At 35.3% G+C, this 13141-nt stretch overlaps 1 protein-coding gene across 1 annotated transcript in view; it reads left to right on the top strand.

Annotated features, from left to right (window-relative positions):
* The window catches only part of LOC131073492 (structural maintenance of chromosomes protein 5), a 133747-nt gene that overhangs the window by 58347 nt on the left and 62259 nt on the right, over window positions 1-13141 (top strand). The window contains exons 15-19 of the mRNA XM_058009925.2: window positions 140-305; window positions 426-571; window positions 699-762; window positions 1102-1226; window positions 1373-1450. Coding sequence (XP_057865908.2) covers window positions 140-305; window positions 426-571; window positions 699-762; window positions 1102-1226; window positions 1373-1450 — 579 coding nt within the window. The remainder of the gene's footprint in view (window positions 1-139; window positions 306-425; window positions 572-698; window positions 763-1101; window positions 1227-1372; window positions 1451-13141) is intronic.

Genomic DNA, 13141 nt, shown 5'->3' on the forward strand with positions numbered 1-13141 from the left:
TTACCATCATCTAACATATAAGCAGCATCTGTTGGAATTGCAGCTGAAGCCCCTGCTGATAAGAGATAAGATCGAGAACTAATTTTGTTGAAAATTGTACTAATTGTATGCTGTTTGAAATTTTGCTTTTTACTTGTAGTTCATTGGTTCGGAAGAAACCAACTGTAGAGCTGATGATGCAAACAAGTTGGGAGTCATGGATCTATGGACTCCTGAAAATCATTATCGTTGGTCAAGATCTCGTTATGGAGGGCATATCTCAGCAAGTGTGAATCCAGTAAATGGATCACGGCTTTTTGCTTCTAGTGAGTGTCAGCTTAAGATGGTGGTCCTGTTAGTTCAATACTGACTTGCATGGCTTGATATGATTGTATTATTTGAAAATATTATCCTCAATATGGAGAATCTCAACTTTCCTCTTTCAGATGTGGATACAAGAGAGGTTAATGAACTTGCCTACAAAAGGAGAGAATGTGAAGAGCATATTGCAAGAATAGATGAAGATATCAAGTCAATATCAAGTGAACAAAGGCATTTGGAAGATGAAGCAGCAAATCTACATAGGAAAAGGGTGGGGATTGAAGTTAGAATATATTTTTGTTAAGGCCATTGGTTTCCTTTTAGATGCAATTGATATTTGTTTCTAGTTATTCAATTCAAGGATTTTTTTAAGGTTTAAGTCTTATCTGTTATTGCAGGAGGATATTGTCAACAATGTGAGATTAGAACGAAGAAAGCGACAAGAGATGGCTAATCGGATAGGTATGAAACATCTCATCCAGGGAATTATTTTGAATATGTGACCAGCTATTAGAACACATGCACCTTTTTCATGAGATACAATCAAGGCATGCGAGAATGCCTGATAGATATAAATGCAGCAAACTAATTGTTCAACTAATTTCCTTCCAGTCAATGACAGCAGCCTTACTCCTGTCATGTGTTAATGAGTATGATCATTTCATTAGGGGCGATTGATCAGCTGCATAGTCTTCTCCAATTTAATTGGGTTCATATTTTAACTAAAAATAATTATTTAACATGAAGTAAACTGTGATTGTTATTACTAAGAATTTAATGGTTTCATTTAATTTCTAATAGATCAACGCAAGAGGAAGCTTGAATCAATGGAAAAAGAGGAGGACTTGGAAACAACAATATCTAGGCTTACTGACATGATAGGCAATTTAAATGTGCAACGGTTTAAACATGCAGTTGAAATGAAGGTAAGAGGACAACTAACATCACTATTGTATGAACAAGGAGGCATAATGTATCAATTATTTTTGTCAATCTTTCTATGCCTATATTTTTTTCCGGTTTAAGATTTGTTCACCGTTTAACTGTATGGATAAATGTGATTTTCATACAGAATTTGTTGATTGAAGCTGTATCTCTGAAGCGTCGCTTTGCAGAGGAACAGCTTACAATCATTGAGCTTGATATGAAGGTAATTATGCTGTTTTTACCTTGTAAGAATCCCTTGCATGCGTGATTTTCTTATTTGTCAGCATTGAATAAGAATATTAGTTGGTAAGAGTTGTTTAGAATGGTTATATAGTGCCCTGGAAATTTATGCAAGTGAAAATATACGTCTGTTAATTATTGTAGGCAAATTTCCCATTATTTCTAGCGTGAAATTTACCTTAAGAGTACAATTGATGGAATAGGGTATCAATTCTCTCTAAGATTTTAATATTTTTGTGCTGATACAGATGTTTTCATATTGTGTTAAATTTCAAACCAAAATCTTGTAAATTCTCAATTATGAGTCATACTTAACCCTTGTCATGGTCATTCATGTCATTTTTTTTTGTCTATATTTAGCATCTTTGTAGGGCTAATGATAGAAGCTTTGCAAACACAGAGGCAGAAATTGAAGCTCAGGTGATGGAGTAAAGGTTAAAATTCATGAAGACACAAGAAATTTTGCCTAGTTAGAGGGCATGTGCTTGTGTGAAGAGGCACATAAAGGTTAAAAGTGAAAATGCTGCTTAGTGTTGGAGTGCATGCTTTTGTGAAGGCTTGTTAATTTTTAAAGAGTAAAAAATGTTTTCTAATGCTGAAGTGCATGCCTCTTTAAAGAGAGACTTGAAATATATAAAAAAGATGCGCGCTTTATAGAGGGGTGCACCCATTGGAGGATGAAAGTGTTTCCAAAGTTCAAAAAGATGCAGTCATGTTAACAGGCAGACATTGTTGACAAAAAACCTTGACTAGAGTCTAAGGTTTAATATTTTGTTATACATAGTAAACCTTGGTGTGATGCCATAAAAAGGAAGAACATAGGTATGCAATAAGTATAAACGAAACTATAATAAATTATATACATTCATATATTTCCACCACATATATACATAAAATCATATGCTAATACACTTTCATGGATTATACAAGTTATTCATCATGCTTTACTCTCATTTATCATCTTCCTTATTCTCACCTATATTTAATTCAAATTGTTCCACATGACTCCACACTATTCCATACTCTCATCTCCTAGTTTTCCTTTATTTATATAGCCTCTTAATGCCTCTTTATAATGTCTTTCGATCACATCTTTTCGTAATAATACTAATGATCTTCTTGCCACAAATTTACCTTTTCTTCTTTATATTTTACACTTTTATAACTTATTTAGGCATATTAGAGGTGTTGTTAGGATATTTAAGTGGTACATAATGAATATATGGGTTTAGAAGTGACGTAAATTATATCCTGTAGTGCCTCACAACCCTCTACATCTTGCCAACATTCTCTCCAAGCCTAAAACATTGTCTTGTCATCAAGACAACTCAGTGAAATCACTTGTATCCTTTATGATTACCTTGTTATAGTTTTTCCTCATAAACAATCCTCTTGATGTGCTCTACTTCCCTCTTAGCTACACCCACTTGGCATGCTCAACAACACCTTGATTGGCGTGCTACACAAACATTCAAATTTTTCTTGGTTTCCATCATTTTGACTTATGAATATGAATATGAATATTTGTAAAACCTTATAAACATATATGTAATCCTTTGCCAGTTAGATGAATAAATCCATCCACAATTCATTTTTATACATTCTATCATAGATTCCTTCTTCCACTTTTTATTCTAATACTTTTTTCATAATGATTCTTTAGTCCACAAAGGCTACAAGGATGGAAATCCAAACATATTTCTTTAGTATGTCCTTGCCTATGACAATGAGAACATTATATTTCTTGAATGAGTTGTTATTACTTGTTTTACTTTTAACATCGTCTTCTTTTTCATTTCCAGGTACTTCAATCTCTTTATAAACTTTTCTTGCATATCCTATTCTTCTCATCATCTTAAAACCAACAATTTTCAGAGAACATTCTTTTTCATTATCATCACAACTGTCAAGACTTGTAGATTCAAAATCATCATTATCTCCAACCTTACACATTTTATCAAAAGAATCTTGAACTATATCACATATATCAAATGATTCATTAAATGAATAACATGAATCATTTGTATCATGAGGCATTACATAATGTAGGCTTAGACCTTAGACACTAGTTTCCTTTTGACATGCTGCAAGAAACTGATCTAACTTATTGTTTTATTCTTTCAAATTCGATATTTGATCTTTTTGTAAACTATCTTTCTTTTCCATCAATTTTTTTTTTCTAATTCTTCATTTTTTATTTTGACTTTTTCCATTTTTTTTTCAAGATTATCATTTTCATATTAGTATTCATATTTCTCCTTCGTAACTCCTTTATCATTGCTATCAATTTTGAATTACACCTTTTAGCTTTTATCGATTCTTCTTTCAAAATACCTTTTACACAATTAATTATTATTTTCCTTTTCCAATCTTTCTTCAATCTTTCCCATTGAAACAAATTTATTTTAGAAAAAACATTCAAAATTTTTACTTCTAAAAATTTTAACTCCAATTTCTTTCTTTGGTATGATCTCCCTCCTTATGCAATAACAAGCAAGGTCCCCACAACGAAACCAAATGTTGAGAGAAAAGTTTTGACAGAAGTGTAAGGTTTAATATTCTGTTATATGTAGTAAACCTCTGCATGATACAACAATAAGGGAGAATTTAAATATGCAATAAGTATAAACCAAATTATAATAAACTGTATACATTCATACACACACACCCCATCATAGACATAATATTATATATTAATATACTAGAATGTTATATATATTTTATAATTAATTCCTCATTATTTATTCTCATTTGTCATCTTCCTATTCTCACGCATATTTAATTTATATTGTTACACATGATTTCACACAACTCCATACTCTATCTCCCACTTTTCCCTTCTTTATATAACTTCTTAATGGCTTTTCATAATGTCTTTTCATCACATCCTTTTATAATGACACTTAATTATCTTGTTCCCACGAATTTACCCTTTCTTCTATTATATTTTACACTTTAATAGCTTATTTAAGCATATTAGTAGTGTTCTAAGGCTATTTAAGTGGCATTTAATAAATATGTGGGTATAGAAATTACCCAGATTATATATGTAGTGCCTCACAGCCTCTATATCTTGCCAATGTACACCGTTGTAAAGGGGTAAGCATTTACATAAAAATAGAGCATTTTAGAGTTTGCAAGGCTGCTAATAGAAGCGTGCTTCATAGATTGAAGGCATGAATTTTTGAAATAGAAAACTACACCTATGAATAGAAGCACATACTTAATAGAGGGCATGCTTTCATAAAGCTGAAATTTGCATCCCTATTACAAAAGAGTGCAGTCTAAGGAAGAGGGTCAAAGTCTTCATTCAGTTACAATGAATTTGTCAAGTTCGCTGTATCCAGCAGGGGTGCCTACATTTTATGGCAGTTTTCAGTCAGCAGAATACAAGGACAGCAGCAGTTAGAATTACAAACTTGATAGGTATTCAACATCTGTGGTTGCCAATTTCTTGCACGTAACACAAGGATTTGAGAAGTAGTTTTGGGACAATCTATGTTACCTCGAGTTTCTGGGATGGGGACAACAAGGGACGAGTTTCTGGGACGACAATTTTTTTTGGCCAATTTTGGGGACGGTGGGTGGATGGCTATATCAAATATAGGGAAAATTTAAAATATATAGGGAAATTTAAATGTTCATATGAAAAATGGATAAAGCATGTATATATGCATTATATTCATATGAAAACATGGATAAAGCAGGTATATGTACATTATAGAACCTAAACAATTCTCAATGTGCATTCATAATTCAGAATTCATCGTCAATACTCAATATGCATTCATAATTCAGAATTCATTGTCAATACTCAATATGCATTTATAATTGAAAATTCATTGTCAATATGCCAGCACTTGTTTGCATGTAGTTCATTGTTTCTTTCTGGTTGGAAGATATTATGATATTCTTCCATTAATATTATGACCTACAACCGCTTCTTTATGCACCACAAAGTTTTGGGTGTATGTGAAATTCATTACCAAGCTGTTATTCATATTTTTGAGTGCTTTTGGCTATGATTCAGACCTGTTTACCTTTCATATCAGTGGAAAGGTCAATATTGCAGACCTGCAACTACCGAGTTCTAAGTGTTTATGAAATGAAAGATGCCAACTAGGGATTGACTCTAATCTGATGTGTTTGTTTCAAATTGAGACTTTGACTAGCGAATAGGTGTTTTGGATTTTTTTGGTGAAGTTTTGAGTTTTATGCTTTTTTGGGTTTTATGCTTGTAGTTTTGAAATCATTGAATGAAAACAAACGCAATACATATCGAATAACTGATTGGAATTAAATTTTCAGACTTCTGATTTTTCATTTTTTTTACCAACAATGAATAATTTCGAAGGATAGTTAAATGCTAACATTCAAAGCCAAACTAATGGGATGGGGTTAGGGATAGACTAGCCTAGTCTATGCTCTTGGATCCTTCCCTTGGATCACCTGGTGTTCTCTTCACACCCTAGGGTCTCTAGGACTTCCCTTGCTTGAGGAGTCCCCTGACCTTGCCCAATCCACCCACCAATGAGTTGCAATGCTGCTCCTAAGGTCTCACCTACTACTCATGAGACTCAAAACCCCTTACTATGGCTAATAAGGGCTTGGCTTGTCCTACTGCTTCCTAGGTCTTAGCAAGGTTAGGTCAGGTCTATTTTATGGTTTTTCCACCCATTCATGTGCCCCCAAGAGGTTTCAAGATTCTAACCCCTTACTGATTTCACTATTTTGTGTTTTTGCCTACAAAATAGGGCTACGAGGATTTTGAACAATTAGGCCTCCTACCCGGTCCTTTAGGGCTCCCTCTCACAAACGATGCACAAACTACCCAAACTCCCAAAATGGACTACCATTCATTTGGCAAGGGCTCAAGGATTTCTCTGGTTTTGGGCCTCCAAGTGGCCGTACAGTGCCTTGGGCGAATTTTGGGGTTTTTTACGGGTTTTGTGAGGGTTTTATGGTCTGCTTGGGTCACAGTGTATGTTTTGTGTTTTAGCTACCTTGTCTGGATTGGTGGAGGCTCCCCCTTCACATCAGTAGTGCTTCACACACTCCTCTACACCTCCTCCAAAGGATGCACTCTCCTATGACCAAACTTGCTCTCCAAGACCTCTGCAACTTGACCCTTCCTAGCCGGGCACTGTCCAGTCTCGCCTAGGAGTGGCTCTTTGTATGGCCTCCTTGCATTTTCAAGGGCCCTGCTTGCATTGAACTATAGTACAAGACCTGCACTCTCATTCCCCATGGTTTCATGGTGGTTTCCCAATGGGGAATGGAGTCATGATTCCATTTGCACAAACCAATCCAAAACTGGACAGTGAGAAGACAACTTACAAAATATTTACAAGCACACCAAACTTACAAACCAAAACCTAATCTAATTGCTCAAAATGAAAGTATTTACACCATAGAAGACACTCCACACAGTTTTGCACGTAAATCAATCCATTAACAATCTTCCTTTACTCCATTTGTGCCGACTGACAACAAAATTGCAGTCTCAGTCAGGTCACTTTGCTTGGGCCGTACAATGTCTGACATCCAACCCTTTAACTTAGGGTTTGCAATTACTTCTACCACCTTTGCCTCGGTGTGTGTGCCCATATTAGGGTTGTCCACACTACATTAAGGATTTTGACCTCATGGTGGAAAAGTTGCTTGACAACTCTTAAAAGTTGTCATGCAACTTTTGCAACTTTTGAGCAACTTTACCAATGTTGCTTTTCTTGACTCCTAGACCCACATTGGGCAAACCTAAGGACACCACCATGCTATGAAGGACCCCTAAACACTTCAAAGACACACATACCCTCTATTTTCAAGAAAATCTCAATTTTTGACTCATGACCCTAAGACCTCAACTACGACCCTAACTAGGACCAATGAGCACATGGCTCTTATTGTATGTACAATGGCTTCATAAAAAAGCAAGAAGACAATAAAAAACAAATGGTGGGAGCCCTTTGAAGGGTGCTCCTGCACCACAAACTAACATACCACAAACTAACATACCAGGTGTCTTGAGTATTAGAATATTTCATTATATTTTAGTCACCTATATTTAGTTCCTTGTTTAATGGTCATTTAGTTTTTTAGTTAATTAGCTTTTAAGCTTTATTTAGCATTTAGCTTTTTCTTTTTAGTTAATTAGCTTTTAAGCTTTATTTAGCGTTTAGCTTTTTAGTAGTTCACTTTAAACGACTTGTTCTTAATTTAGAACGTCGTCTTGTAATCTCTATATATATGCTTGTATATTGTTGAATAGATTATCCGATTATTGAATCATTCATTCAATTTATTTTTCATGGTATCAGAGCGGGTCGATGGGATTCTTTAAAGTTTGGCGAATTTTTTAATAAAAATTCATGCCCTTCTTTCTGGAATATTTTCCAGATTTTTTTTTATTGTTTTTTTAAAACAAACAATTTTGCTTTTTAGAAGGCTTTTGAGGGTTTCTGGTTCGTGGGCGAATTTCTTTGTGCTGGGCAGCAGTTCATGTTTTTTTTAGCGTTCTAGAGATTTTCGGGCTTGCAACCTGGAGTTTTTTTTGCAGATTGAAAATTTTCCTAGGATTTCTGCAATTTTCGACTAGGGTTTTGACCCTTCAGTTCAAGTCAAAATTTTATTTTGCTTGCAGATTCTTGGTGGGTTTTTTGAGACCTCAATTGGGTCGTCATCAGATTTTTTTGGGTACATCGTTTTCCATGCCTCGATTTTTGAGCAGTCGGATCTGTATTCTGTTTTCAGATTCTTGGTGGGTTTTTCGAGAGCTTTTCTACGTTGGTCTCAGATTTTTCTGGGTGCCTCGTTTTCCGCACCTCAAATTTTGTGCCGGCGAATTTGCCTTGGAATTTAAAAACAATTCACAATTTTTGCTATTTCTGTGGACTTTGGGATTTTTGCTGTTTTTTGGGCACCATTTATGTTGTTTTAAGTGTGCAAAAAATTTTAATTTCTGGGTTTCTTCCAAACCTTGAAATTTGCACCTTGGAATTTGTGCCAGAATTCTCCTCCAGCGTTTCAGATTTTTTGTGCAGCTGCTTCTATTCTGATTTTTGAATCAGATTCTTCTGTCTCATGCTTTCACTATGTTGACCTCGTTCAACCTCCATTTTTGTGATGGCATCTTTGACTAACATCATGTTGGAACACAGACAAAAGTTCAACAACTGTCACAACACCTGGAAACAGTGCTTGTTCACGATATCTGAATATCGTTGCCTTGATCAGATTGATTTAGGCCAAACCTCGTCTTACAGGTCCCAGGGTTTTCACGATTTTTTCCTGAAAAATAGTTTGTCGGTTTTCTGATTTTTTCCACAAAAAATCATGGCAGGGTTTTCACGGTTTTTTCCTCAAAAATTGTTCGCAGGGTTTATCTTTTTCCCTTAAAAATTATCTCATCTGTAATCCGCGATATTCGCGTAAGATTTTAGTTATCTGGGTTTTACCCTTTTTTCCATAAAAACGATTTGTTGTAACCTCAGATTTCTTGGTTTTTTGATTTTCTCCTCAAAATCGTAAATTCTCTTTTCGAGGGTTCCTATTTCAGGGTTTGACGGTTTTTTCCTCAAAATCGTGCTTTGTTGTAGTCAATTTGGGTCGCACCTACCAGGGTGAACATCTGCAATCGTGGTATCTTGCAGTCAGTTTTGGAGTTGGTACTCTTCTGCAAAAGGGTTTGCTGATTTTTTCCTCAAAATCATTGTTTCAGGCTTCAGTAATTCGTGTGTGCCAGATCTCTAATTCGCGTGTGAAGGCTTCATTAGCTTGGATGGCTTTTAGTATTCTTGGTCATTAACACTTTTTTAGATCCAGGGAGGGTCTCCACCATAGCAGAGTGTTCTTTTCAGCTGTGCTCAAAAGACCTGCAGTGTCTTCTGTAGGGTAGTTAGTAGATAGAATGACCATTAAGGGAGGGTATTAGAATATTTCATTATATTTTAGTTACCTATATTTAGTTCCTTGTTTAATGGTCATTTAGTTTTTTAGTTAATTAGCTTTTAAGCTTTATTTAGCATTTAGCTTTTTCTTTTTAGTTAATTATCTTTTAAGCTTTATTTAGCGTTTAGCTTTTTAGTAGTTCACTTTAAACGACTTGTTCTTAATTTAGAACGTCGTCTTGTAATCTCTATATATATGCTTGTATATTGTTGAATAGATTATCCGATTATTGAATCATTCATTCAATTTATTTTTCATTGAGCTTGCCTGATTTGAAGAATATGATGAAACTGGAGCTCCCACAATGAGACAACAACTCCAAATGTCTAATTGACTCCAATATAAATTACCAAAAACAAATAATGAAGAATTATCCACACATAAGCTGAATTCCAATTCCTTGTCAGGAGAGACCCTCCAGAAATGGTGACTTTCCCTAAATAATTGCTGGTGTAGCTCCGATCTGCTATGGAATCTCTCAAAGAATCATCAAGCTGCCCTTTTATTTCCTTGAGAATGAATTTCCAAGAAACAGCTGATTCAAAACCCCTTTAATTTGTTTTTTTTGAATCTCTAGGCTAGCTGAAATGGTATAGTCTATCCTGGAATGGTACGGCTTGCATAAATGACCCCCAAATTTGTAAATTTGAACCTCCAACTTCCTCAGATCTGATTTCTTTGTATGTCCCTTGCTGTTTCAGTTATTAACTTCAATAATTTGACCCTCATGGCCTGATATGAAGCTTTCAAATTGGCACCAAGTGGCAGTAAGTGAATGGGGCTACGTCCAAACACTAAAACATTGAGAGTTTTCGTTCCCAATGGTGATTCCAAGCTGCTATCTGCTGGTTGGAGGCTGCTGCAGAGATAATATCAGAAAAATAAAATCACACAATGCCAAAATGAGCCTCCAAAATGTCTTTTTAACATGCCTCAAACCCTAATTCGAATTTGGGATTAGGGTTGTACTTTTGGCATCATAAAAAATGTTAATAGTTTCTTTTTATAAAAAAATAACTTCCCCTAAGAGGTTTAACCCATTGAGGGTCTAATTCCCCATTAAAAGTGGCCATATTGGTAAGTTATAACCTTTAAGTTATAACTTCTAGAAAAATGTGCCAAGGGGTCACTTTGTTATAATATAAAGTGATTATATTATTTCACTTTATTATTATTATTTATTTAATCCAACTTAGGAAATATAAAATATATCCTAGATAATTTAAAAGCTGCTCATCTGGATTCCGAATCGAATTCTGATTGAAGCCACTTGTCCATGGATGAACTTTGAGTATTGCAGGTTAATTGGTAGTGATCCCCCTAAAAAGTAAGAATCCTCCTAGAAAGTAGGAAATTGTCTCCAAACGTTTGGGAATGCTCAAAAGCGAACCACCTTTGCTCAGAGGCCCTCCGGGTGTTCAACTAGTCAACTGGTAGTCCTCCCTAAAAAAGAGGACCCCTCCTTAAAATTTAGGAAATGATCTCCAATGATCCGGAATGGTTCGCAGACACTCGGGACCAACTCTTAGTCATTCCCTAAAAAATAGGGATCCCTCCTGAAAACTAGGAACGGTCGTTTGAATGTCTGAATCAGCTCACAAAGCCCCCTGCAAAGCTCCATGACTCTTGAATGGGTTCCCTCTTCACTCCATTGGCCTACGAGAACCAGATGATGGGCCAATCCTTGCTCAATTGCCTGTCACCTAGGAAGGGGACATTACATGAAATTTATTATGAAAGATCCCGAACCAGTCTATACTGAATTTTTTCTGAATTTGATGTTGCTGGTTGAGAGTTTTAGGAATTTTTTTTGGTGGTTTTTTGCTTGGGGTTTGTTTCCAATGATGGCATAAAGGTTTATCATGAATGTTTAACAATGAAACAATACTTTTGGACTCAAAATTCAGAATTATTAATGACTGATAAATAAATTCAGAATTTTGATTTTGGAACATCTAGATAATAAATTTCAGAATTAAGGAAATAATTCACCAAACCACTAATTGCATACTAGGAGTCCAACGCTCAACTAGGAAGGCATTTAATTGATGAATTTCAAGATAACACAATATATGAGCTCCCAACAATTGAAGATGATTGCAAATAGCTATATTCACTTCTACACTAATTACCAAAAACAAATACTGGAGAACTGTTGAGTCCCACGCCTGGCTCCTAGGCATAATTATGCAATTTATTGATAAAAACAACAATCTGAATCAAAATCAACTCATGTAGCCTTTAGAAGTCACCAAATCACTGCTGGGAGATACTGGCAATTATAGTTGTACAAAATTCAACCCCTTTCTTGGTTGGTACGGTCATGAAATGCAACCTGGTGTCAGTTGAATGGTATGACTGGCTTAGGGTAGGTATAGCCAGCTTAGAAGAATGTATGGCTGGCTTGAAGAATTACAAATCCCTCCAAATCTGCAATGTATCACCTTATTTCTGACTGCATCAAACCCTTGATGCTTATTTGTTGGAAATTAATCTGTAAATCTACCTATAAATCACTCCAATCAAGCACAAATGGAAATCTTTTATAGATTTCCCACAATTGTGAACTGGATTTTCGTCCAACTCACAAATCTCTAGGGAGTTTTTTCGTTCCCAGAAGTATGAAAGGTTGCTTAAATTCATCCTCAGAGCTCAATTCTCCAATTGTTGATGTAAAAATGAATCAATGAATGCCAAAATGACGCCTCCTCATGTTCTTTTATTGACTGCAAACCCTAATCATAGCTTTAGGGTTTCAATACTCTATTTTAATAAAGTTTATTAAACTTTATTCTTCTCCACCTTTTTATTTACCCAAATTTTAATAAAGTAACGACTTCTCAAGATGTGTGTTGGAAATTGGGCTCATAATGTTTTTAATACTTCATTTTTTAATTTATGTATTAATACCCCTCAATGGCCTCTTTTTTAAAACAACTTTATCTCACTAGGACATGGGGTCCTTTTATAACTTTAATAATCTATTATAAAGTGACATTATTAATCACTTTATTTTATTTTAATTAACTATTAAAGTCAATACTTTAATATTTAATTATTATTCAAAACACATCACTTGGCTATCCCGAATTGAAAGCTGATTTGCACATGCCATCTTGGTGATGTCCAAATATAGTAGGCGAATTGATAGTCCCTTCCTTAACATAGGGATCCTAAAAAATAGGAACTACGACCCAAGCCTCCAAAATGATCCTTGAGGTATCATGATGTGTTCCGATCAATCCCTAAAATTTAAGAACCCCTGCTAAAAAATAGGAGACTAACTCAAACTGTTCAAAATGACTTATAAAGCCTTTGCGTAGCTCCACAAACCTCTGGATGGGTCCCCTATCCACACCGCCAGCCTATGGGAACCCTAATGATAGGCCAACCCTGCTCAACTGCCTATCAACAAGAGAGGGCATATTGCATATTACTAGGCTGCTGCTCATTATTTCTAAGTGCTTTTGGAAGTGATTCAAACATGTTTACCTGTCATATTAGTGAAAATTCAGTTTTACAGACCTACAATAAAATTAAAAAATGGTTTTTCTGAGCATTCAATTCTTTTTTATTTTTTTAAATGTGCTGGGAAAAGGGGGACAGCTGGTCGTTCCTGGGATGGTTAGCGGACATCACAAACGTCTCCAACCATATTGGGGACGTCCCCTTTGAGAATGACTGCCATCCTCAAGTTTTCAGGACATCTCCCACAGATTTTGCAATT

The sequence above is a fragment of the Cryptomeria japonica genome, chromosome 1, assembly GCF_030272615.1.
Source record: "Cryptomeria japonica chromosome 1, Sugi_1.0, whole genome shotgun sequence".
NCBI classification, from domain to species: domain Eukaryota; kingdom Viridiplantae; phylum Streptophyta; class Pinopsida; order Cupressales; family Cupressaceae; genus Cryptomeria; species Cryptomeria japonica.